General features: G+C 42.9%; 1 protein-coding gene across 1 annotated transcript in view; it reads right to left on the minus strand.

Annotated features, from left to right (window-relative positions):
* The window catches only part of dscaml1 (Down syndrome cell adhesion molecule like 1), a 504,300-nt gene that overhangs the window by 188,280 nt on the left and 289,453 nt on the right, over positions 1–26,567 (minus strand). Inside the window, exons 4-5 of the mRNA XM_068054032.1 lie at positions 7,421–7,567; positions 2,565–2,843 (exon numbers count right to left, since the gene is read on the minus strand). Coding sequence (XP_067910133.1) covers positions 2,565–2,843; positions 7,421–7,567 — 426 coding nt within the window. The remainder of the gene's footprint in view (positions 1–2,564; positions 2,844–7,420; positions 7,568–26,567) is intronic.

Below are 26,567 nucleotides of genomic sequence, written 5' to 3' on the forward strand. Positions count from 1 at the left end.
CTGGCCTCCCAAATCCCTTTACCCCCCTTTCCTTTGACCACCAATTTAACCTTTTGAGAAATGTTGATAATGGTCTCTGCTTCAATCACAAGCAGTGAAATCTACAGCCACTTAACCCTTTCTGTTTCTCGAGCTGCCTGTCCTCAATCTCTTAAATTTGCCGTATATCCATGTACCCCTTGTTCTAAACCCTTTAACCACTGGAAATAGTTTGTTTCTATCTACCACATCCCATCCCTTCATAATTACAAACATATCTGTCAAATCAAAACACATTTATCAAATTGAACAACTTCTCCTCTGACTCCACTCACTGCCTCCAAGTACAAGGTGTCGCTATGGGAACCTGTATGGGTCCTAGCTATGCCTGCCTTTTTGTGGGATACATGGAACATTCTTTGTTCCACTCTCTCACTTGTTTTTCCGATACATTGATACATCCGAGATATATCAGTCACGCTTCCTGGTCTCGGCCCGAATTGGAAAATTTCATCAACTTTTCTTCCAATTTCCACCTTGTCTCACCTTCACATGGTCCATTTATGACTCTTCTCTTCCCTTCCTCAACTTCTCTATCTCCATTTCTGTCGATCAATATGTACCATAAGCCCACTGAGCTACCTTAATTACACTTCCTCTTGCCCAGTTTCCTCTCAGGACTCCATTCTAATCTCCCAGTTTCTCTGCTTCCATTCCATCTGTTCTGATGATGCCGACTTCTACAGCAGTGCTTCTGATTTTCCTCAACAGAGGATTTCCCTCCATTTGGCTGATAGCGCCCTCGACTATGACCGTCCCATTTCCCGCACTTCTGCTCTCACCGCTTCCCCTCCCTCCCAGAACCATGGTAAGATTCCCTGTGTCCTCACCTTCCACCCCTCCTGCCCCCACATTCAATGGATCATCGTCCACCATTTCCACCATCTCCAGTGTAATGTCACCACTAAACATTTCTACCCCTCCCTTTTCATTATTCCAAAGGGATCATTCGTTCAATGACACCCTGGTCCATTCCTCAATCACCGCAACAGTCCCTCCACTTCCTATGAACTCTTCCCATTTTACCTCCTCCCTTCTCACCGTCCAGGGCCCCAAACACTTTCTTCAGGTTAAATAGCAATTTTCTTGTGCTTCTTTCAGTTTAATATACTGTATTTGCTGCTCATGATATGGCCTTCTCTACACTGGGGAGACCAAAAGCAGCTTGGGTCATCACGTTGCTGAACACCTCCATTCAGTCTGTAAGCCTGACCCCAAGCTTCTGGTCGCTTGCCATTTTAAATGTCCATCCCACTCCCACTCTGACCTCTCTGTCCTTGACCATCAACACTGTTTCAATGAAGCTCAGTAGAAGCGTGAGGAACAACACTCTATATTTAGAATACTGTGCAGTTTAGGTCTCCTTATTTAAAGAAGGATGTAAATGCATTGGAGGCGGTTCAGAGGAGGTTTACTAGACTGATACCTGGAATGAGCGGGTTGTCTTATGAGGAAAGGTTGGACAGACTGGGTTTGTTTTCACTGGAGTTTAGAAGAGTGAGGGGAGACTTGATTGAACCATATAAGATCCTGAACGGTCTTGACAAGGTGGATGTGGAAAGGATGTTTCCTCTTGTGGGTGAGTCCAGAACTAGGCGGCACTGTTTTAAAATTAGGGGTTGCCCTTTTAGGTCCGAGATGAGGAGAAATTGTTTCTCTCAGAGGGTTGTGCGACTTTGGAACTCTCTGCCTCAGAAGGTGCTGGAGGCGGGGTCACTGAATATTTTTAAGGTGGAGGTAGATCGATCCTTGTTAGGCAAGGGAATCAAAGGTTATCGGGGTAGACGGGAGTGTGGAATTCGAGATGCAAACAGATCAGCCATGATCTTATTGAAATAGCGGAACAGGTTTGAGGAGCCGAATGGCCTACCTCTGCTCCTAATTCGCATGTTCGTATGTATAGGCACTTTACAGCCTTCCAGACTCAACATTAAGTCAATCAATTTCACATGATAACCACAGCTCCCATTCTTTGGGTCAGCAGCTGTAGCTGATAATTCTGCTGTTGCCATTTACACCTCCTCCAGACCCATTTTGTTTCATTACATGTCCCATTACTCCCCCATTTTGTCTTGCACCATTATCCCTTTTGTCATTCAACATCTGCTTTCACAGACCTTCCATCTTGTTCTTTCTTCCCCATCCCTCTTGCCCTGCCTTTGTAGTTGCTTAAAACCAGTTAAATCTCTAACATTTTTCAGTTCTGATGAAAGGTCCTCGACCTGAAACACAAACTATGTTTCTCTCTCGCTACAAATGTTGCTAGAACTCTGAGTATCTCCAGCACTTTCTGTTTTTATTTCAGATTTCCAGCATCCGCAGTATTTCACTTCCGTTTCAAATCACGCTGTCACTCACGATAGCGATTAATAGACATTCAAGTAACTAGGCCATTGCTTTATGTGTTTTGGTTAATGTTGTAAACTCTCCATATGGAGATGGCTTGAACTGCAGCCTATTCCATTCCCCTAGCAGCTTTATCCATAACCTCAATGAACATCTATGGAAACACAAAAAGATCTTACCTATGACTTTAAGGATTTCGGTAACTTCCGCTGAGCCAAAGGTGTTTGTCACCTCACAGATGTAAGTCCCACTGTCTTCCACATGTAAGTTGTTGATCGTCAGGCCCGTTATGCGCTTGGTCCACCGGCTATCTACTGGCAAAGGCCTGTTGTCTTTCAGCCAGCGGATAGCTGGGTTTGGATAGCCTGAAGCAATGCATGGAAGCTCCACGGTTTCCCCAGTTTTAACTTCTCTGGACTGAAAACTGTCCAACACTGTAGGTGCTGATTCCATAGGATCTGCAGATGAAAACATGCAGATTTTGAGGGGTTTAACTGGAGTTCGTCCCTGTAAACAAACCTTGTATAGCTTCAATTTCATTGCTGTTTACACTAAGCGATAGAAGGAGAGAAGGGAAGAGGGAAAATGTAAGGCAGGATGGTGGAAAGGAAGGGAAAAATGACTGGAAAGACAAATAGACAGAAAGTGAGAGAGAGAGAGAGAGAGAGAAACATTTTCTTGGATGGAATTAAAATTGGGATAGCCCCAAGACTTAACTTATTCTAAGGTGAATATCCAACTGCTGGCATTTATATTTTTAATTTTTACTTTACAGATCCCTTAAAAACCCAGTGCTGAAAGCTAAAAATGCTAATTCTAACCTTTAATGTTATTCCCCAAGCTACATTGATCCCTTGTCAAAGCATTCCACTGGATGGTGTCAAAAAAATAACACAATTGCAACAGCTGAGATTCAATGTTCTGGAACTCTCAGAGAACAGCAATACTGGAGGTTGCATCACCAGAAGTTTGAACGTGATGGCTTTAATATATATAACTGACCATGTTCGTGAGCAGATCTGAGAGGGTTTAATTTACTGATGCCATTTAACGATCTGATGCAACAAAACCCATGACGATTTGATAGCTTTAGCAAGGCAGGATGAGCTTCACTCATTCGACTGGCGTTAGTTTCTGAGCTACTGGTGAGCATCACATCCATCAAGAACGCTTCGCGCTTTGGGCTTTGTGTGGCAAAAATGGGATGGATCATGTTTCTGGCTTGTGGCAGTGCCAGTCTTTGCATCTCTGCCACCCAACTCGCTGAAAAACTGTCCTAATATGAGCCAATGGCTAATTATTTTACAGTTTCAAAATGGACCAGGTAAAAGCAACAGCCAAAAGAAGGGTTCAAATTTTAAAATAATGACAGAGAAAAGTTTAGGCTACATATAGGTGGGGTACATAAATTAGGAATGAAGTAAAATTAAGATTGTGCTAATTACAGAATCATACAAGCTTACAGCACAGGAAGAGGCCATTCAGCCTGTCATGTCTGTGCCAGCTCCTTGAAAGAGCTATTAAATTTGTCCCACTCCCCTGCTCTTTCTCCGTAGCCCTGTTCATTTCTCCTTTTCAAATATATATTTAATTCCCTTTTGAAAGTTACAATTGAATCTGTTTCCACCATCCTTTCAGGTAGCGCATTCCGGATCATAATAACTCGCTGTAAAAAAATTCTCTTCATTTCCCCTCTGGGGAAATTATCTTAATTTTTGGCAATTATCTTAAATCTGCATCCTTTGGTTACCAACCCTCCTGCCAGTGGAAACAGTTTCCCTCTAAGAATGAAAGAGAGAAAGAGAATGGGGAAGAATGGGCGGCGCAGTGGTTAGCACCGCAGCCTCACAGCTCCAGGAACCCGGGTTCAATTCTAGGTACTGCCTGTGCGGAGTTTGCAAGTTCTCCCTGTGTCTGCGTGGGTTTTCGCCGGGTGCTCTGGTTTCTTCCCACCGCCAAAGACTTGCAGGTGATAGGTAAATTGGCCATTGTAAATTGCCCCTTGCCCCTAGTGTAGGTAGGTGGTAGGGAATATGGGATTACTGTAGGGTTAGTATAAATGGGTGGTTGTTGGTCAGCACAGACTCGGTGGGCTGAAGGGCCTGTTTCAGTGCTGTATCTCTAAATAAAATAAAAATAAAACACAGGCTGAACACAAGTAGACAATGCATTTTTACTTAAGATTGTGTTTTGAATATTTATTTTGTGGACAGGGTTATTATTACAGCAATAAAGCTATTCCAGACATGTTAGTTGCTTTATTTGCCATAATATTACTGCTTGTTTCAGTGTATGAGCTGCAAGTTCAAAGCCTGTCCATCCCAGAGAGATTCTGTTCCTGCACCTGGGCATATGGGATCACACAGAGGAAAGTGAGGTCATGTGGGTATGAGAGAACTGTCCAATTCTCCATCCATCCTTATTATTGGACAGAAAGTAATGCAGGCTCTATTACTGGCATGTGATTTTTTTTCTCTATGCCTTTGCCCATGTAAGCCAACAACTTTTAGGGGCGAAAGTTCCAGATTTCAAACCTCAACCAGTCGAAATGGGCAAGGCAGCTACCAAAAAAATAACTTCTAGCAGACAAAAATTGCAAACTATTTACTTCACTATTACTCTGTACGTGAAAGCAGGTCATGTATTAGGGAAAGGGGGCAGACGCTGAGTCAGACACTGGCGGAGAAGGAACAAACCAAGACCCTGACGGGTGGGAAAGATATAGGCAATGTAACACTTGGGGAGCAGAAGAATGGAAAGGCAAATAGACCCTCTTGAACAGATTTGGAAAGTAGAGGAAAAGTGTCCATGCTCTGAGGGGAAGTGTATTTCTGGCTTTGCTAGGACTGCAAAGTGCAGTCGCTCTTTGGGCTTAATGAGCCCTTATTATGAACAATTCACCATGTGCAGCATTACAGAAGATTAACCAGGACTCCATGTGCCTGACAGTAGAAGTAGGGGCAAGGAAGGTGGAGTCTAAATCTGTGTCACATGGCAGTGTTACTTCAAATCAAACACAACTCTGTCTGAATCATTAAACATTGCTGTTGGATTATGTCCCATTGTTAAACACTCCCCCACTACTGTATCATTAGAAAACAGCCCATGTAGAGAAACAGTAAGGTCCTAGAGGCCACTTTCAGGTCTTTCTGTTTACTGCATGAGCACCTGTTGAGAGAATACATCATAATTGTGGACTTCGTGCAATTTAAGGTCATATTTCTGTGAAATGTGGTTATAAAGTACAAGAACTTGTACACCCCATTAGATTTTTTTTGGGCATGTTTTGTTTATTATTCCTATATTATTATTCCTCCTGCCCCGTCCAACCCACCCAGCATCAGCTTTTGTGCTACCATCTCAAAAACCTCTTTTGCAGAAGAATTGACACAAAAGAGGGCATGATTGGAATGTGGAACTCACTATCACGGGGAGTAGGTTTCTCTTAATTCATTGACAGCATGTGGACGTCACTGGCAAGGCCAGAATTTATTGTCCATCCCTAATTGAGACAACTGAGTGGCTTGCCAGGCCATTTCAGAAGGCAGTTAAGATTCAACCACATTGCTGCGGGTCCAGAGTCCCATGTAGGCCAGATCGGTAAGGACGCAGATTTCTTTCCCTAAAGGGCATTTTAGGGTGAGCCAGATGGGTTTTTTTTTACGACAGTCTGGTAGTTTCAAGGTCACCATTACTGATACCAGCTTAATATTGAGATTGACTTAAATTGATTGAATTTAATTTCCCCAACTGCTGTGGTGGGGTTTGAACTCATGTCTCTGAATTATTAGTCCAGGCCTCCAGATTACTAGTCTAATAACATAACCACTATGAGGTGAAGAGCATGGATGCATTCAAAGAGAAGTTAGATAAGCACAAGAGGGAGAAAGGAATAGATAGATACATTGATGAGGTCAGATGAAGAGGCTCGTGTGGAGCATCAACCCCAGCATGGACTTGTTGGGCCAAATGGCCTCTTTCTGTGTTGTAAATACTTTGAGCATAATGTCACAGAGGAAGGGTAAAACTTTAGATTCATAACCCCACACATAAATGCTAAGCAATAGTTTGTAATACGAGCTGAGTCCTCTATGCTTCACTGTGACAACAATTAATAAGTAATTATTTGAATTCTTTGCAAGCTCTGATTTTGAAAATGACTTTATATTTTGTGTCCTTTGTGTTGAGTGACCGAGCTAAAATCGCACTGTCAATGCTGCAATGTGCTCAGAATATTTCTTTCTCATTTGAGATACCCCAGTTGAGTTGACTCTTCCATTGCTAACTGCCACAGTGAGGATTTTCAATTTGGCAGACATGACTCCTAGACTAGGGCAGGAGACAACTCGTCTGGCTTCTAAATACAGTTTAATGCACTTTCTGTACTGGCCAGGATTTTAAACCCCACCGTGTGAGAGGGCTGGAGGCGGGGTGGGGGTGTGTGTAAAATTGTGTGGGAGGCAGGGAGCGCCATTGACATCACCTTCCTGCCGCACTGCAATTTTACAAGCAGCAGGCCGCCCGCACCAGGCCAATTGAGGCCCTTAATGGTATTTTACCAGCGGTGGCTGAGAACTTCAGCACCTGTAGTGGCTGCCCAGTAAAACAAGGCGGACTCCTTGTGGGCCCGAGTGGGTGGGGGCCCTCCTGATCGGGCACCCTGTGCCTCACAGAGGGCCCCCAGCAGTCTTCAAAGAAAATTAAAGAAACATTTTTTTAAAATTACATTAAATACCACCCATCTGCCAGTGGAAACAGTTTCTCTCTATCTAGCCTATCAAAACCCCTCACAATTTTTAACAATTTTATTAAATCTCCCCTTAATCCTCTCTGTTCTAAAGAACAGCCTTAGCTTCTCCAGTCTCTCCACCTAATTGAAGTCCTTCATCCCTGGTACCATTCTGGTAAATCTCTGCACCTTCTCCAAGGTCTTCAATTCATCTTTAATTCCTGGAGACTCAGGACAATCCTGGCAACCCTGAGTGGCAGTGAAAGACAAGATGCTAAACCCAAACATTAACAGCAAGGCCCTTACCGGAAACAGAAAGACGGGCGCCGTTGCTCTGCCGCGTTTCTCCGCTGTATTTATGTCTGGTGATACACCTGTACGTAGACAGCGCGTCCTCCTTTTGTACATCAGATATGTACAAGGCTCCATATGAAGTGATGTGGAATCTACTCCCTAAAGACAAAAGGAAAAAAAAAATCATTTGTCAGCATTCAATGTCAACCAGCTACAAGTGTCGGGTTCAAATAGCCATTCTGCAAATGGACTCTGACAATAGCATGAGACGTCATTTCAGCAACATTTGAAGTGGTCATCTCTCTGTAATTTTTGTGATGGTAATCAGCAGTGCAGAGAAAATGTTGAGGGTTTTGGACACAAAAATACATTTCAGATCCCTTCTGCTTTTAAGTTACAGTAAATTAGGCTCCTTGACGGCTTAGTAGGTTTATTCTGTAATTTCTATACTGTCTTTCACAACCTCAGGACGTTCCAAAAGCTTTACAGCCAATGAAGTACCTTTGCAGTACAGACACTATTGTAATGTAGGAAACGCGATAACCTAATTTGCGCACAGCAAGCTCCCACAAACAGCAATGTGATAATGGCATGACCATCCTTTATTTTAGTGACGTTGATTGTGGGACAAATATTGGCTAGGACACCGGGGATAACTCCCCTGCTCTTCTTCGAAGAGTGTCGTGGGATCTTTTACATCCACTGAGAAGGCAGGCAGTGTCTTGGTTTAACGTGTCATCCTATGTGACACTTTACTTGACTTCCATTAATTCTGCAGTAATCCAAACAGGACCAAGCTAACTAAAATAAATAATTTTTCTTATATTTACACACCAGGTTTACCAGTTTCCGATGATTAGTCTTCATGAGCTGTACTTTTAGCATTTAAAGGTACAAGCTTACAGTTCTCTGAATCAGATGCCAGAAGGCTAAGCAACATCAACCTGGAAAGGACTCAGTTTTCACTGTCCGTGGCAACAGAACGGATATTGCAAAATCATGAGATTGTGGGAGATCAGACCCTTCCCCTACCTGGTACCACACACTGCTCTTCTGATAAATGGGACTGGATTTTCAAAACAGGGTCAGGACCATACAGCTGGATAATTTCTGGTTCCCGACTCCACACCTCAACTGCATTGTTCACACGATGCTATTTTGAAATGTAAATGGCCTAATTGGGCAGGAGGTGAGCTCTGCACCTAATTAGTGGCACCGAGCATAACCAGGAGGCGGGAGCTGCCTGCAGAGTCTGAGCAGAAAAGGCAGTGGCAGCCGTGATGGGGCCTGCCTCTACCTTGCTGAAGAGAGCAGGCAGCTCCTTACAGGGCCAGCAGCATAAAAGAATAAGATGGTGTTCAAACTCCAAAACTGAAGTAATGCACATGATCCGGCGCAAGATCCCCGATGGTCCCATAATTTTCATCCGTAAAAAAAGTTTCCCTTTGCCCCCACTGTGAACCCGACAGCTGTGCACTAACGTGAACCAGACTGTTCGAACCTGCCAGAATCCACGTGGAAAATTCCAGTCCTGATCTCCCCGACCCCTAAACAAGCTCCTCTAGGACCTTAATGGACTGTTAATTGGAGGTAAGCGGATTCCCTGTTCCCTTCCCCTGCCCTCACTTTAAAAATTGGAGTCTGTACCAGAGGTGTCGGGATCCAGAGATGCAGTCAGAGATCACGATTTTTAAATTGCATCCGCACCCCGGTCCTGACCCCGCCGGCATTTGAAAATTCAACCCTTCCAATACAATTTAGCTCATGTTCAAAAGGGAAAACAAATTCAAATTCGCTTCGCTAATTCTCAGCAAATTGCTAATCATTGACTGTATATTTGCCTGCCAAAAAACAGAGTGTTTACTCACACCACTGTGTCACCCAATGAGTAGGAGGCAGAGCAGGTTTACAGCAGGACTCAGAGTCTATTTACTCAGCAACCAGAGTCTGTTTAAACAGCACACTACAGCAAACAGTCTACAGAGTCTATTTAGAGTTTCTGAAGAACACAGCAAATAGAATTCATGACCAAAATCGGCTGCAACTTCTCTCCATTATAGAAATCATAGAAACTTGCAGCACAGAAGGAGGCCCTGGTGCCTGCATTGGCTCTTTGAAAGAGCAGTCACATTTAGTTTCATATCCCCACTTTTTACCCATAACCATGTAGGTTCCTCATCCTCAGGTACCTCTCCAACTCCCTTTTAAAATTGTTTAGGAATCACCATCTTTTCACAGAAAGTGTTCCAGATCCTGACAACATCGTGGGCCGAAGGGCCTGTACTATGCTGTACTGTTCTATGTTCTGAGTAAAAAATATCTTCTCATCGCCTCTCAATCCTTTGCCAATGATTTTAAATCTGTGATCTCTGGTTTTTGACCCACTCACCAGAGGGAACAGCCGTTCTCTATCTACTCTATCAAAAACTCTCACCATCCTGACAACCTTTAAAGCAGGATTATTTCTCCAGCAAACTGCGAAGTGTGTAGGATAATTACATAATACAAACTATGTTCATGAAACCAATTCCAGTCATTTGCAGCAGTGATTGACGGGGGAATCACCTAATCATTGCCATTCTTGCTGGGAACAGTGGTGTCACTATAAGCAGCCATAACTCCAGCATCTCACTCATTCAAACCCAATAATTTTGTTTAACATAATTTCTTTTCATGAGTAAAGGATATCTAGCCCACTGCACCCCTCCCCCACCCAAACTGTGCCATTAGAATGATGGTCGCTTTGTAATGTTAACTGCTGGATGACCCTCCATTCTATCACTGGGAGGGACCGTGGCCTTTTTGGAGGCTGCTAATAAAATCATGAGAAGGAGTGGGGGAAAGATATATTCTGTACTCATGAACAGAAATAAATATGTTAAACAAAATCGTCAGGTTTGAATGAATGATGTGCTCGAGTTTAAGCTGACTATCTCAACTTAACTTTGCTACTGCGGGTACATTGTAGAAGACATGGAGCCTCCACAATGTCTTCAGAGTCTTTTAACTGCTGGGTCAGCTAGTGCAGATTTTATAATGTATCTGTTTTTTTTAAATGGTTTTTGAGCATGGGACAGTTTTCAGAGCAGGGATGGTTGGGGGGTGGGGTGGGGGGGAAGCGGGGGGAGAGTGAGTTTTGCTGAGTCAGGTACAGGATGTCAGTTTTGGCCAGTATTATTCCACCTTTTACACTCGGTGTGTCACGGTTCATTGCTTTCTGGTCAGCAGAACAACTACTATAGCATCTACAATGAAGTAAAATGTCCCAAGGGGCATAATCAGACAAAATTTGACACCAAGTCAAAGGAGAAGACATTGGGACAAGTGTCCAAGAGCCTGATCAAAGAGATAAGTGCAGAATAAAGCCCTCAGCTTCAATAACATAGCTTAATTCTACCTCAGAAGAGCAGCATTCCCACATCAATGTCATTTCTGTTTCTCTCACTAGCCAACCTGCTGACCTCTCTCTGAATGAAGTTGACAATTTGCAACCATTAGTGGGGAATTATGGGCTGTAATTTGCCCATTAGAAACAGAACTGAAAGTGCTCCAAACTCATTCCAGCGAACTGTACACCAGACAAAGGAAACCATCATTTTGTCCATCTCTATTACATTTGAGTCAAAGTCCCAAAGGTGAAAAGGGCTGTGCGCTAACCAAAACATGCCACCTAGTAACTGGCACTTGGCATCCTTTAACTTGGGGACAATCCCGTCAAGAAAGCACATTCATACTCTGCATTCCTGTATTGCCTCTGCCATGATACATTTTCCTGCCCTTATCATTAATGATGTGATGAGATGCATTTTAACACAATTTAAGGTCTGTGATGACAAGATAAACTGCCTGGGCTTCATTCCAGTGACTTCAAATGTCACCAGCACCCCTCAATTTTGTTGCAGCCTTATTATATATGCAGGCAATGCCATGTCCCTACTTACAGGTCATATCACATCGATAAATCATCCAGAGAAACAAAATCCAGCTTCCATTAAGATCACGGGATTTGATCATGGAAGCTCCTTATTCCTTCCCAGCACCACACCAAAATAGAACTGTTGCCATGCATCCCGTCTGTAACTTTAACAAGTAACACTGGCTGCAGGGTGATCAAGGACGAAACACATTAAGAAATCCAAGTAACATTAATAAATTATTCACGTTTTACTATTTTGGTCCATGGCCTCATTTGAATCCCTTAATGAGTGCTTACTTGAGATATCAGCTAACCAGAGAAGCTTCCGCTACATCACACCCTCAGAACCATTTGGTCTCCTCATCACGCACTCCAGATAATGTTGTTACATCCTCCAGTCTATGCTAGCTCAGCTGCCCTTGACCATCCAGCCCATGCAGTCTCTTACCCACTGCCACCAGTCAGGGGATTAACGTGTTACTGCATGTCCAAGTTACAAAGCTGGAGGAACACAATGGATGTGTAAAGACATGACTGCATATGTCTCCATGTCTGTCATATGTAAAGTAATGCATTCACAATCTATGCCAGAAGATTAAAGCAGATGGGAGCTTGACTCACAGCTAGAACAAACAACAAAACATAAACACATTTTTTTTTTGGAAGTGAACTACAGATGACAGTGCAGTGGGAAATCAGCTATGAGCTTCACACACATGTGCTGCGTAAGGTTGCCAACCCTCCAGCATTGTCCTGGAGTTTCCAGGAATTAAAGATGAATCTCCTAGGCATTGATGCAAAAAATTATCGGGACATTAAAAAAATGTGTTCATTTCAATTTCCTCTGTCTGTGTTTGTTAAAAACTTATAAAAATTTGGGAGATGGAGAAGAAAGGGCTGTTTGACAATGTGGAGCAGCCGGAGGCAGGAGATCATAGATGAAACCTCCAGGAATACATCCAACCAGCATCGGCGACCCTGGTTTTGCACCTGTTCTGTTTTGGGAGGATGTAAAAGAAGATTGGTCTTCCATTGGCCCAGAGTGTATCACTCAGATAACAGTAGAGCTTTCAGGAAGCATTATTAATCCCTTGAGGGCCAAGTCAAGTTTATAGGAAAAAATGAAATGTTTGTTCAAGGAGCTGCCACACATATCAGTTGTGCCTTTGTGGTAGCAATTTTTTATTTTTTTATTTTTAGTAATTATTTTTACTAAAAGCTGTTAAGGCTGGAGATCAATTGAAAATTTCAAAACTGAGATTAATAGGTTTTAGTTAGGCAAGGATGTTAAAGGTTGTGGAACCAAGGCAGGTCAATGGAGTTAAGATACAAATCAGCCATGATCTAACTGAATGGCAGAACAGGCTGGAGGGGCTGAATGCCCTACTCCTGTTTCTAGGTAAATCCTATCAGAATCACAATATGCCTTCTGGAAAAGTACACAATTTGTTCGCAAACCCTCAGGACAGTGTGTTTAAACTCACTACAGTTTTAGCAGCTGTCCAGTAGAATTTGGTTATAGCAGTTTGCCCTTTTAGGTCCTCTCATATCAGTAAAGAAATCGCGCTGCCCACGTATTCCACGCCTTGCAGCTCTTGTTATTTTGGAAATGCCCATCATTTTGCTTTCTCTTTTTGTGTGTCTGCCACAACATCGCAGAGTGAACAGGATGAGGAAGATAATTTGCTGTACAAAAACGATAACCACAGCATGAAGCGGACCCAGCACATAGCTGCCAATCATGCCTGCCCTGGGTTAATGTCAGAGCACAGACTGCATCAGGTGCAATCACAGTGCCACAGCGTGTAAATTGTATCTTCAATCCCATAACTCGCTGCAGAATGTCAGGAGCCCCCATCAACCAAAGGTCACACAACACCAGAGTGGGTGTCTCAAGGTGGGCAGCACCAGCCGAACATCCTCTGATGGCTTCAGAACGTGCCTAGTCCCACATGGAATCACATACTGTTCATTCCACCAACATTTCCTGATGTTGTACTTCTTGTTCATCTTTGTTAGAAAACAAAAGCTTCTTGAAAAGGCCTAACATGTAAGATAACCGAGCGGGGGAAATCAGTGGGATTAGGTTAATCCCTCCAAGGAGCTGCTGCAAATATCATTTGTGCATGCGTGATGTGAATCACATTAGTCGCATGTGAGAGTGAGACAGACAAAAGGAGGAAAAAGGATAGCAAGACAAAAAAAGACCAAAAAAGGAGATGCAGGTAAAGTCAGAGGATTGTGCCTGAGAATCCAAACAAACATGAGTAAAAAAATAGGTGAAAATTAAGCCAATGATTCATAGTCATTACAGCATAGAAGAGGCCATGCGGCCCATCGAATCCATGCCAGCTCTCTGTAGAGCAATCCAATCGGTCCCGTTCCCCCTTGACCCTGCAAGTTTATTTCCCTCAAATGCCCATTCAATTTCCTTCTGAAATCATTCATTGTCTCCGCTTCCACTGCTCTCATAGGCTGTGAGTTCCAGATCATTAACACTCGCTATGTAAGAAAGTTGTTCCTCACATTCCCCCTGCATCTCTTGCCCAAATCTTTAAATCTGTGACCCCTAGTCCTTGTACCATCTGCTAATGGGAACAGCTTTTCTCTGTCTACCTTATCTAACGCTGTCATAATTTTGTACATCTTTATCAAATCTCCCCTCAATTTCCTTTGTTCCAAGGAGAACAACCCCACCTTCTCCAATCTAACCTTCACCTCCAAAATTCCCCATCTCTGTAAATATCCTCTGCACCGTCTCAAAGACTCTCACACCCTTCCTAAAGTGTGGTGGCCCGAACTGAACAAAATACTCTAGTTATGGTCTAACCAGAGTTTTATACAGGTTCAGCAAAACTGCCCTGTTTTTGTATTCAATACCTGTACTTATGAAGCCATCCCATATGCAGGTAAGCATCCCATATGCTCCCATTACTCTCTCAATATGTCCTGCCACCTTTAAAGATCTATGCACATAAATCCCCAGGTTCCTCTGCCCCATACACTCAGTTTAACTGTGCCATTTAGACCATATTTCCTCTCCCTATCCCTTCTGCCAAAATGCATCACCTCATACTTGTGTGTATTAAATTCCATCTGCCACTTGTCTGCCCATTCTGCTAGCCTATCTATGTCCTGTTGCAGTCGATTGGTATCATTATCTACCACACCTCCAAGTTTGGTGACATTGGCAAGTTTTGTAATTTTACTCTGCATTTCAATATGTAAGTAATTTATATATATCAAAAAAAGCAATCGTCCTCGCACAAACCTTGGGGAACACCATCTTCCAGTCTGAAAAACAACCATTTATAACAACTCACTGTTTTCTGTCCTTAGGCCAACTTTTTATCCAAGCTGACACTGACCCTCCCATTCCATGAGCCTTTTATGTGGTACTTTGTCAAACGCTTTTGTAAAATTCATGTAGGCAACATCCATTGCTTTCCCTTCATCAATGTTCTCAGTTACTTCATTAAAAAATTCAATTAGATTAGTCAAGCACAATCTGCCTTTCACAAATCCGTGTGGGCTCTTCTTAATTAACTCAAGCCTCTCCAAGTGCCCGTTGATTTTTTCCCCCTGATTATTGTTTCTAAAACCTGACCCACCGCTGATGTTAAACTGACCAGCCTGTAGTTACTCGGAATGTCCTTTCTTGAATAGGTGTGTCACATTTGCCACTCTCCAGTCCTCTGGTTCCTCCTCCATATCTAGGGTTCAAATTGATAATCCTTCTTAAAAGGTTTTAGTGGGCCCCTCCTGATAGTTTAGTCTGTAAATCCCATGCAGACTAAAGGGATCCAGAGCAATTTCTAAATGTGTGGGGAGTGACGTTAGGGTAGCAGTTGGGGTATAGCTGTCCTAATTGAGGGGAAAACAGCCAGGGCTTCTCCACTTCCAATTACTATCCAATGACCCCTGATTTAAAGCATACATTTGTGGATTAAGCTTAGCAATGGTACCTCCATGACCAAAAAGCTTGTTGATACTGTTCAGACGCACACATGAAGAAATTACCTTTTGGAGAGGTGCCAGAGGGCTGATTACACCTTGTGGAATGGCACCTCAGCACAGAGGTGGCTACGAGGAGAAATAATAGGATTTTAAAATTGAGAAAGTGTTCAATAAGGTAAATAGAGAAAGACTATTTCCACTGGTTGGGCAGTCAGTGATGAGGGGTCATCAATTTAAATTGCTTACTAAACGACTGAGAAGCTAAAAGAATTTTCATTTTACATTAAGAGTTTGAATATTCTGTCACAAGGAGTGATTGAGAGAGAGAATATTGCACCTTTCAAAGAAAATATTTGAAGCAGAGGAAACTCAAGAGAGAGCAAGGCAGTGGATTTCATTGCTGGATTGCTGCTGCAAAGGACTGGCATACACATAGCAGGCCGAATGGCCTCTGTCTATGCTGTAAATGCCCATGGTTTTATGGTGAGTAGGCCAGGAAAAGAAATGGTATGCGAAAGAAAGAAGACTTGCATTTGTATAGTGCCTTACAGGATTTTTTAAAAATTCATTCATGGGATGTGAGTCTTGCTGGCAAGCCCGGCATTTATTGCCTATCCCTAATTGCCCTTGAGAAGGTGGTGTTGAGATGCCTTCTTGAACTGCTGCAATCCATGTGGTGTAGGTACACCCACCGTGTTGTTAGGGAAGGAGTTCCAGGATTTTGACTCAGCGACAGTGAAGGAACTGCAATATAAGTCCAAGTCAGGATGACTTGGAGGGGACCTTTCAGGTGGTGGTGTTCCCATGCATAGGCTGCCCCTTGTTCTTCGAGGTGGTAGAGGTCGTGGGTTTGGTTGGTGCTGTCAGAGGAGCTTTAGCAAGTTGCTGCAGTGCATCCTGTAGATGGTATATACTGTGCCGGTGCTGGAGGGAGTTAATATTTTTTTTTTTTAGAACATTACAGCGCAATACAGGCCCTTCGGCCCTCGATGTTGCGCCGACCTGTGAAACCATCTGACCTACACTATTCCATTTTCATCCATATGTCTATCCAATGACCACTTAAATGCCCTTAAAGTTGGCGAGTCTACTACTGTTGCAGGCAGGGCGTTCCACGCCCCTACTACTCTCTGAGTAAAGAAACTACCTCTAACATCTGTCCTATATCTATCACCCCTCAACTTAAAGCTATGTCCCCTCGTGTTTGCCATCACCATCCGAGGAAAAAGACTCTCACTATCCACCCTATCTAACCCTCTGATTATCTTATATGTCTCTATTAAGTCACCTCTCCTCCTCCTTCTCTCCAACGAAAACAACCTCAAGTCCCTCAGCCTTTCCTCGTAAGACCTTCCCTCCATACCAGGCAACATCCTAGTAAATCTCCTCTGCACCCTTTCCAAAGCTTCCACATCCTTCCTATAATGCGGTGACCAGAACTGCACGCAATACTCCAGGTGCGGTCTCACCAGAGTTTTGTACAGCTACAGCATGACCTCATGGCTCCGAAACTCGATCCCCCTACTAATAAAAGCTAACACACCATATGCCTTCTTAACAGCCCTATTAACCTGGGTAGCAACTTTCAGGGATTTATGTACCTGGACACCAAGATCTCTCTGTTCATCTACACTACCAAGAATCTTCCCATTAGCCCAGTACTCTGCATTCCTGCTACTCCTTTCAAAGTGAATCACCTCACACTTTTCCGCATTAAACTCCATTTGCCATCTCTCAGCCCAGCTCTGCAGCCTATCTATGTCCCTCTGTACCCTACAACATCCTTCGGCACTATCCACAACTCCACCGACCTTCGTGTCATCCGCAAATTTACTAACCCACCCTTCTACACCCTCTTCCAGGTGGTAGTGTGATGGAATATAGGTATAATAGGCTTAAGTAGGTAGCATTTAGATATAGTTAATATATTATACCTTTTAGAATCAAAGATTGAATAAATGGTCAGTTTTCAAGACTCACTGACGTTCCCCTTTAAGAAGATAGAGTTAAAAATTTCAAGGTCCCTGTTATGAACCAGAAACAAGTTGGGAAATCCTTTTGGAAACATTGTGAACTGTGAGGATAGTATTGAACTGCAAAAGGATATAAACAGGTTGGTGTAATGGGTGGACAAGTGACAGATGAAATTCAATGCAAAGAAGTGTGAAGTAATTCATTTTGATAGGAAGAACGGGGAGAGAAAATATGAAATAAAAGGTGCAACTCTAAAGGTGGTGCAGGAATCGAGGGACCTGGGTGTATATGTGCATAAATCACTAAAGGTGGCAGGACAGATTGAGTATCCTAGGCTTCATGAATAGGTGCATAGAATACAAAAGCAAGGAAGTTATGCTTAGAACACTGGTTCGTCCTCCACTGGGGTATCGTGTCCAGTTCTGGGCACACACTTTAGGAAAGATGTGAATGCATTGGAGAGAGTGCAGAAAAGGTTCACAAGAATGGTTCCAGGGATGAGGAACTTCAGTTACATGGATGGATTAGAGAAGTTGGAACTGTTTTATTTGGAGAAGAGAAGGTTGAGAGGAGTTTTGATAGAGGTATTCAAAATCATGAGAGGTCTGGACAGGGTAGATAGGGAAAAACTGTTCCCAGTGGGATCGAGAACAAGAGGGCACAGATTTAAGGTAATTGGCAAAAGAAGCAAGTTCAATCAAGGCATTCAAAAGGGAATTGGATTTTTGTATGAAAAGGAAGAATGTGCAGTGTTACTGGGAAAGGCTGGGGAGTGGCACTAGGTAAAATGCTCTTTCGGAGAGTCAGCGCAGACATGACGGGCCGAGTGGCCTCCTTCTAAGCTGTAACAATTCGGTGATTGGAAAATGACAGTGATGTCCATTCTTTGGCTTCAGTAAACTCTTTGCCTCATTTGGCACTATGATCCATATAGTCAGTTTGCATCACTTGCATGCCTTCTGAACAGGCTAGTAAGAAATATAAGTACCTGCAAGTGGTATTGAAATGGTTAGCCAAGAGAAGAAAGGTTGTTTTATTAATTAAATAATGTAATAGAGTGCTGCATGAGGTAACGAACAAGGGACGATGTTTCACAAAATGTAGAGGACTGACAACTTGGCAAAATCTCCTGAATGCTGTACAGCAGGTGTATCTAAATGACAGCCCTCAAAGCTCAGGAAACTTCTTTGCATTTATAATTCATATTTGCTGGTTTAACCTGTTGGTATTTTGTGGGTGTAGGTTTGGAAAGAGCTGGTCTTAAATCTATTGACTCATTGGTGTATAAATCCTAAATCAGAATCCCCAGTTATGTCATGATCAACAATTTTGCAATTCATGACCATTAATGGAAACATGGAATTACACTAATATAAGTGTTCCCTGGTATATAACTACACTTCACCCGGAAAGATTAAAAAGCTTCTTCACAGGATGGACTCTGTACATGGAACAGCTTGCTGTCATCTAGACCTTGTGACTTATATGGCGGATTATATGGAGTATAGGAAGTAAAAGTTGGATTTTCTTTGTAGCCTGTCAAACAGAGCAACAATTTTTCCCAATGGGACTCCTTTTGCTTGATGTATCAATAGACTTGGAGAAATTGTATTGCAGTTCCAACAATCACAAGAATTCACACAACTTAATGCTTGGGCCAGTGAACTTGATTCAGGACTTAAAGACATACAAGAAGTCTGAATGCAAGGGCGATTCACAGGCAGGATATAACATCCCTATTGATATCTGTGTCAGCTTTTTGAATTGAGTCCGAATGTTGAGGCGCTGTAGTGATCCCAGCATAAACATGCGGGGCCGACTTGGAGATAGGCAATACCAACTTGTAGAGGACTGGTATAGCATTGCCAACTCTCCAGGATTGCTCTGGAGTCTCCAGGCATTAAAATTAATCTCCTGCACATTGCTGCGAGCAACCCTGGTGAAAAATATCATAAAGGCATTAAAAAAATTATGTGTTGCTTTCATTTTTCTTTCAACACTTCCATTTATTTGTTATAAAATTATTGAACATGAGAATTAAGGCAGTTGGACGAGCGCAGCAGTTGGACGAGTTCATTGGATGAAACCTCCAAGAATACGTCCAACCAGAGTTGGCAACCCTGGACTGACCACCAGGCCATATTTCCTTCCTGTGATCTCTGGGCATGGAGTAGATTACCCTTATCAAACCCACTGGTCTGTATGACAAGGGACTAGATGCAGTCTTCAAGCAAAAGTTGAATTAAATTTGCAGCCTGCTAAGACAGAACTGCAAGGTTCCATTATAAGATAGATATAAACATTGTAGACATCAGGTTATTTACACAGACAAGTAGAGCTGAATTTGATTGAACCAGTCCAATCTTTCATTAACTTCACCAGACATTGCTTTGTCCTTATGAAGGTATGATGCTGAACATCTGCAATCAAGGGGACTTTGTAACTCTCACAGAAGCAGAGATGGTTAAGCAACTACACAGTCTCCTGAAGTTGATGCCTTGCTCTTCTCAATGCTGAACATTTAATCACCACCATCTAATTCTACCGGTATTTGCCTGCAGTGATTCAGTCCCTATGTCGGAATGTTGTCATCAGCAGAGTACATGACGACATTGATCTGGTCATTAATGAAGATGAGGAGTAGACTAGGATCTCAGATTCCCGAGGAGCTATGGCACAGCAGTTGTAATAACACGAAAAATACCCATTTACCATGACCTGAAGTTTCTGACCTCTGAAGAAGTCATACATCGAGTTCAGTAGCTCACTAGATAAGCCCTCACAGGGGCAGTGCTTCAACAAGGCCAGATAAGATGCGGTATTGAATACTCCAGTGATATCAAAGACCATTGCTTTAAATTGACAGTGGGCATGAAGAGAACCATTCCAATTTTGGAGCATGAGATCGAGAGGGATGAACAATAACTTCAGCTTTGCCTGTGTCACTCATATCTCAAGCACAAACTAAAAGGAATCCAATTTCCTTTGTACCCGAGCTGGTGAAAAGGTCATTGTGATTCACATGACATAACACTTGCCCGTTCACTACAAAGTTAACAAATGTACAAATTGACCTTTCCCTTAAAGGCATCTATCCTGTTCACCTCAACTACTCCCATGCAGTAATAAGTTCCCCATTCTCACCACTCCCTCTGTACACAGCAGCTATAGAGAGAACAAGAGCAGGGCATGCCAGTCCTTTCTGATGCCCGTGGCAGGTCCCTAGACGTGTCTGCCATTGACCACTGAAACGGACCATCCCCTGACCCTGGGGGTGCATCCTGGCACACATCATAAGGCATCATTGTCCACGTGATCCCATTTGAAAAAGCCCGCAATGAGATAGCATCGCTTTAACATTCTCCATTCTATTGCTCTCTAACCTTCCTCGTTTTTGCCACTGGAAAACTGAATGAAGCTGTCAGGTTTCTTTTAAAATCCCCTCAGTTGGGAACGATTCATTGGCAATGCCATAGATGGGAAGTGATCAACCAAAGGGAGAAACACAGTTTCTATCCTGCTGCAGCTCAATTTGTGTCAATGGGGATGAATTCAAACAGTTTGACATCCAAGTGAAGCAAAGAAAAGAGATTCATCTGGAAGAATTCGAGAAAGTGAGAAAGAGAGGAAGCTGAGCAGAGAGAGACAAATATCTGAGCAGAGAGAGAGAAAGATTTAGCAATCTTCAAATAAACTCAAAGGGATTGCAAATCATTTATTTATGACAATAATACACCACAGGCTTGTGTGTAATTGCCGTGTGATCTTTTGCCGGATGCAGAATATTGTGGTGTCTAATACAATTACACAAAGCTGAGGGAAGGGCAAGAAAAGAGACAGCAAGTGGGAGAAAAGGAATTTTTAAAAATTGGCAAAATGAACGAAAACTAGAGAAAACAAAAAAATAGGCTGATTTCCTTTGATTGCTGTGTGTAGAAACATTTTAAAAAGACTTTAAAAGGTTTCCTCGAGTGTTTTTTTAAAAAAGAGAAATTGTAAGCATGTTCTAAATGGAATGCAGTAATGATTTTGTTAGAAGTACCCGCCAGGTGAAATCTTTGAGCATTTGTTTACAGCCTCGCTGCACACGTAACCTGAGGATCTCACCCTCACGTGAGAAAGAAGTGGATACGGTATCATTCTGGTTATGTCACTGGACTAGTAATCTGGAGGCCTGGGCTAATGATCTTGGCCACATGAGTTTCAATCCTACCACAGCAGTTTGTGGAATTTAACTTCAGTTAACTAAATAAATCTGGAATAAAAAGCTAGTAATGGTGACCATGAAACTACTGAATTGTTGTAAAAACCCATCTGGTTCACTAATGTCCTTCAGGGAAGGAAATCTGCTGTCCTTACCTGGTCTGGCCAATATGTGCCTCCAGATCCACAGCAATGTATTTGACTCTGAGCTGCCCTCTGAAATGGCCTAGCAAGCCGTGCAGTTGTCTCAAGGACAACTAGGGATGGGCAATAAATGCTGCCATTGCCAGTGATGCCCACAGCCCGTGAATAAGTAAATACAAAAACAAGTCATTCAAGTTACAGCTTGACTTCTTCAGCAGAGAAAGATTATTGGTGCATTATATCATTTTGGCATTGGCTTTCTCCAATTTCCTCAGAAGCACAAGCTTCACAGTGACGACAAACAAGAAAGGAGAATTGAGTACAAACCTCAGGTACAACAGGGCGGCACAGTGGCGCAGTGGTTAGCACCGCAGCCTCACAGCTCCAGCAACCCGGGTTCAATTCTGGGTACTGCCTGTGTGGAGTTTGCAAGTTCTCCCTGTGACTGCGTGGGTTTTCTCCGGGTGCTCCGGTTTCCTCCCACAAGGCAAAAGACTTGCAGGTTGGTAGGTAAATTGGCCATAATAAAATTGCCCCTAGTATAGGTAGGTGGTAGGAAAATATAGGGACAGGTGGGGATGTGGAAGGAATATGGGATTAGTGTAGGATTAGTATAAATGGGTGGTTGATGGTCGGCACAGACTCGGTGGGCTGAAGGGCCTGTTTCAGTGCTGTATCTCTAAAACTAAAAACTAAAACAACATTATACTCGGCACAATGGCTGTAATTATAACGTCCCCTTCTCAACCACCACCCCTGATGGGAAACTGAGAGGACCAGTTGCAATGCCCCAGACAATTTTACTCTCCATTGACTTTGGAAAGATTGATGTAAAGTACCCTCCCTTTGTTGGAGCCACTCCTAGTGGGCCTGATCTCATAGGCCTAATTAGACAGGATATAAAAATGATAATGCACCTGATCCAATCAGTTTCCTGACAAGCAGGTTAGGTTAAAATTACCCCAAGAGCAATTTTAGTCCTTAACAGCCTTCAATGCGATATCTTCACCAAATCTTTAATGACTCGATTTGCAAGAAAATGCAATTTCAAGAATATTGCTGTAGCAATGTTCAGGTGACATATTTCTCTTTCCTCTTCATTAGGTCATTTTAAATTGTTTTTTAAAAATTAAATATAAACATACACATCAGGTTCAAACAATCTCCAGCGTTCATTTGGTTGTAAAAAGATGTCAATGATAATGAGCATTGGCTCAGCCCCTTCCCCAGCATCAACTATCTTTTGTACCGAACCACTTTCTTATGGTTAACAGTACAAATTAAAGTCTGACCTGCAACCTTATATAGCCTTTCTGCGCATAAATATTACACCAAGGCAGTGTGTTACCAAAGGGTAAATATGAACGTAAGTGAGCAGGAATAGAACATTTTCGTGTGAGAGTATCAAGCTACAGCTGGATTGAATTCCTGTCAGACAAAAGGTTCCTTCCCAAGGAGAATAGACATGATCTCATACAAAACTTTGACCTTAAGTGTGAGCTGATCTCTTTTTTTATTTGTTCATGGGATCTGAGCATCATTGGCCAGGGTAGCATTTGTTGCCCATCTCTAATTGCCCTTGAGAAGATGGTGGCTGGTGTATGATCACTTTAAGAGTGATGACCCTTTAGGAATTCAGCATGCTAATGAGTATACCAGGGATGTAGTCATGTGACTAGAAGCCATAGTCACTCTGCACAGCAACACCGTGGACAAAGGTTCTGTATATAGTTTGCTCTGTATTGTATGTACTAGTTTAGCTGTTAATAAACCTTCTAGAGATCTTCAAGGAACTGGAATCCATGTACCTCGTTGTGTTGCTTAAGATAACACAAAGAAACAGATGACAGTGGCGAGTGGCCTTCTTGAACCACTGAAGTCCATGTGATGTAATTATACCCACAGTGCTATTAGGGAGAGAATTCTAGGTTCTTGACACAGCGACAGTGAAGGTATGGCGATATAGTTTCAAGTCAGGATGGTGTGTGCTTGGATGGGAACTTGCCGGTGTTGGTGTTCCACGCCTTTGTCCTTCTAGGTGGTAGAGGTTATGGGTTTGGAAGGTGTTGTCAAAGAAGCCTTGGTGAGTTGCTGCAGTACATTTGTAGGTGCTACTGCTGCCACTCTGGAGGGAGTGAATGCTTAAGCTAATGCTTAAGATATCCAAATAGATATGCTGATTATAATTCGAAACTACATTCCATATAGTCACATTAAACCTTAAATGGAAAGTAGGAGGAGCCTTGTGACATGATGTATGTCAGGATGGACAAATTGGGTAATACAGAACTAGAATTTGAAGACAGCCTATAAGTGATTGGAGTATGCAAGGAACATAACTGAGACATGGCACTGGTTTGGATTAATCAGGACACTGCAAAGGCTGTTATCATGGCTTGATTGCTGAGCTTATTTTGTTGATCAGGAAAACTCACTGAGCACCATATATAACGCCTCCATTTCAAGAGACTCAGCATGTGCAATATATACAGTTTTATTTTTGATGGACTTTTCATGTCCAAGTTAAATGTTGGGCTCAGGCCACTCAAGTGTCCACTCCAAAAGTGGTCAGCTGGTAGCACCGACACTGCCCTGTAACTGTCTTCCATCAGTGAATTTCCATCAGCAAACAGTGCAGGTAAATTGAGTTGTCTGCCCCTTTCTCTTTGTGTTGCTGAGCTTCTTCGCATTCTGCCAGATTGCTGGAGAGCATCATGGATCCACTGGCACATCTGTCAGACTTAGCCTTTTACAAGATGCACTGATTCCTTCCTGATTTATTCAAATGCATTACAGATGATGCGATTGTACTGTGCACCACAGCAGCAGGATGCTGGAGCATTTCCGTTCCTAACGTCATCTCCAACAGCAGTGATTCTGACAGGCACTGTGTTGGCAGCCTAGACCCCAATTAAGAGCAACTACCTCCTCTACATAGGGAAATCACACTAAACAAACAAGAAGCTCGCTCATACATCGCACACTCTCCAGCAGTTGATTATCTTGTCATATTTTCCATTTACCCTGCAGACTAAACAGGTAAAACAAAAAATAATTCTCTGCACCATTCTGCTTACCGTATATACTGGAATTTGGGGGCAGTATGATTTTTGGAAGGGGTGTGAAACAGTTTAAATCAGATTCATACTCTTTCGTTTACTTCATGGGGAATCTACCATGGCTTTTTTTTAGTTTTTAAAAAATAATTTACTAATAAAATCCTTTGGCAAACATTGGCAAGCACAAGAAATTCAACTATCAATGCCACGTGATGTTTCCCTGAGGGGTTGGACAAGGGGAGAAGCAGCCATTATTCCTCTCCCACACAATGGATTCTAGAATGTAAAACATCATCGAACAGCTGGCTTCTGCTCTTTAAAGTTTGTCAGAAAACCCAACACATCCAAAGCTAATTATGTTGCACCATTTTTATAGAGCAATGAATGATTTACACACATTTCATTACTGATGTTTTCGTTGGTGAGGGATTAAGCTCCTTCCTCTCATTCCCATTTGGTGTTCACTGATCCTTCTTGAAAGGAGGTTTTGTTGTGTGAGAGCCATGATAGAAGGTGATATTTCATCGGGTTATGCTTGTGTTTCACAGAGATCTGTTGATAATGGGTTTAGAACATTCTTGGCTACGTTTGCCAACCCTTCAGGATTACACTGGTGTCTCCAGGAATTAAAGATTTTTTTTTATTAGTTTCATAGGATGTGGGCATCGCTGGCCAGGTCAGCATTAATTCCCCATCCCTAATTGCCCATGAGAAGGTGTTGGTGAGCTGCCTTCTTGAACCGCTGCAGTCCATGTGGGGTAGGTACACCCATAGTGCTATTAGGGAGTTCCAGGATTTTGACCCAGCGTCAGTGAAGGAACGGCGATATAGTTCCAAGTCAAGATGGTGTGGGGCTTGCAGGGGATCTTGCAGGTGGTGTTGTTCCCATGCAACTGCTGCCCTTGTCCTTCTAGTTGGTAGAGGTCGCGGGTTTGGAAGGTGCTGCCTGAGTAGCTTTGGTGCATTGCTGCAGTGCATCTTGTAGATGATACACACTGCTGCCACTGTGCGCTGGTGGTGGAGGGAGTGAATGTTTGTGCATGGGGTGCCAATCAAGCGGGCTGCTTTGTCCTGGATGGTGTCAAACTTCTTGAGTGTTGTTGGAGCTGCACCTATCCAAGCAAGTGGAGAGTATTCCATCACACTCCTGACTTGTGCCTTGTAGATGGTGGACAGGCTTTGGGGAGTCAGGCGGTGAGTTACTCACCACAGGGTTCCTCTGACCTGCTGTTGTAGCCACAGTAGTTATATGGCTACTCCAGTTCAGTTTCTCCTGGGCACTGCTGCGAGCAAAACCAGGGAGAAGAATTATGCCCTTGCTCAAACTTATAGGGGAGAATAACATAGCATCAATGGTTGGATTTCTTGTGGTTGCAAAATGCTGGTGATAGGTGGGGAAATATGTGTTTCTCTCTGGTCACTCAGTGTCAGCATCAAGCTTTCAGAGCAGAAATGGTCTCTCTACCTGCATCTACTCTCAAGACTGGGTTGCCAACTCGGATTGGACCTATTCCTGAAGGTTTTTACCACATAACCACCTTCCTCCAGTCAAACTACCCTTTCCCACCCCCACCATCTCCAATATTAAGCGTGGGTAATAAATGTGGTCCTAACCAATGATGCCCACATCCCATGAATGAATTAAAAAAATATATTACAAGTAATAAACAGAAGTGTACAAAAGAAAATGAAAAGGAAACACACCATTTTTTCCCTATCTAATTTTCCCCCCTGGGTTTGCTCACTGCAGTGCCCAGCAGGAAATTAACTTTTCATTCCTGGAGACGACAGGGCAATCCTGGAGGGTTGGAAACTCTACCCAAGAGGGTCACTGCAAGAGGTTTCAATTTAATTCCATGTTAACCAGCTCTGCAGCCTGTGAGCAACATTACCAATTTAGTGCCCA

Source organism: Heterodontus francisci, chromosome 22, assembly GCF_036365525.1.
Source record: "Heterodontus francisci isolate sHetFra1 chromosome 22, sHetFra1.hap1, whole genome shotgun sequence".
NCBI classification, from domain to species: Eukaryota; Metazoa; Chordata; class Chondrichthyes; order Heterodontiformes; family Heterodontidae; genus Heterodontus; species Heterodontus francisci.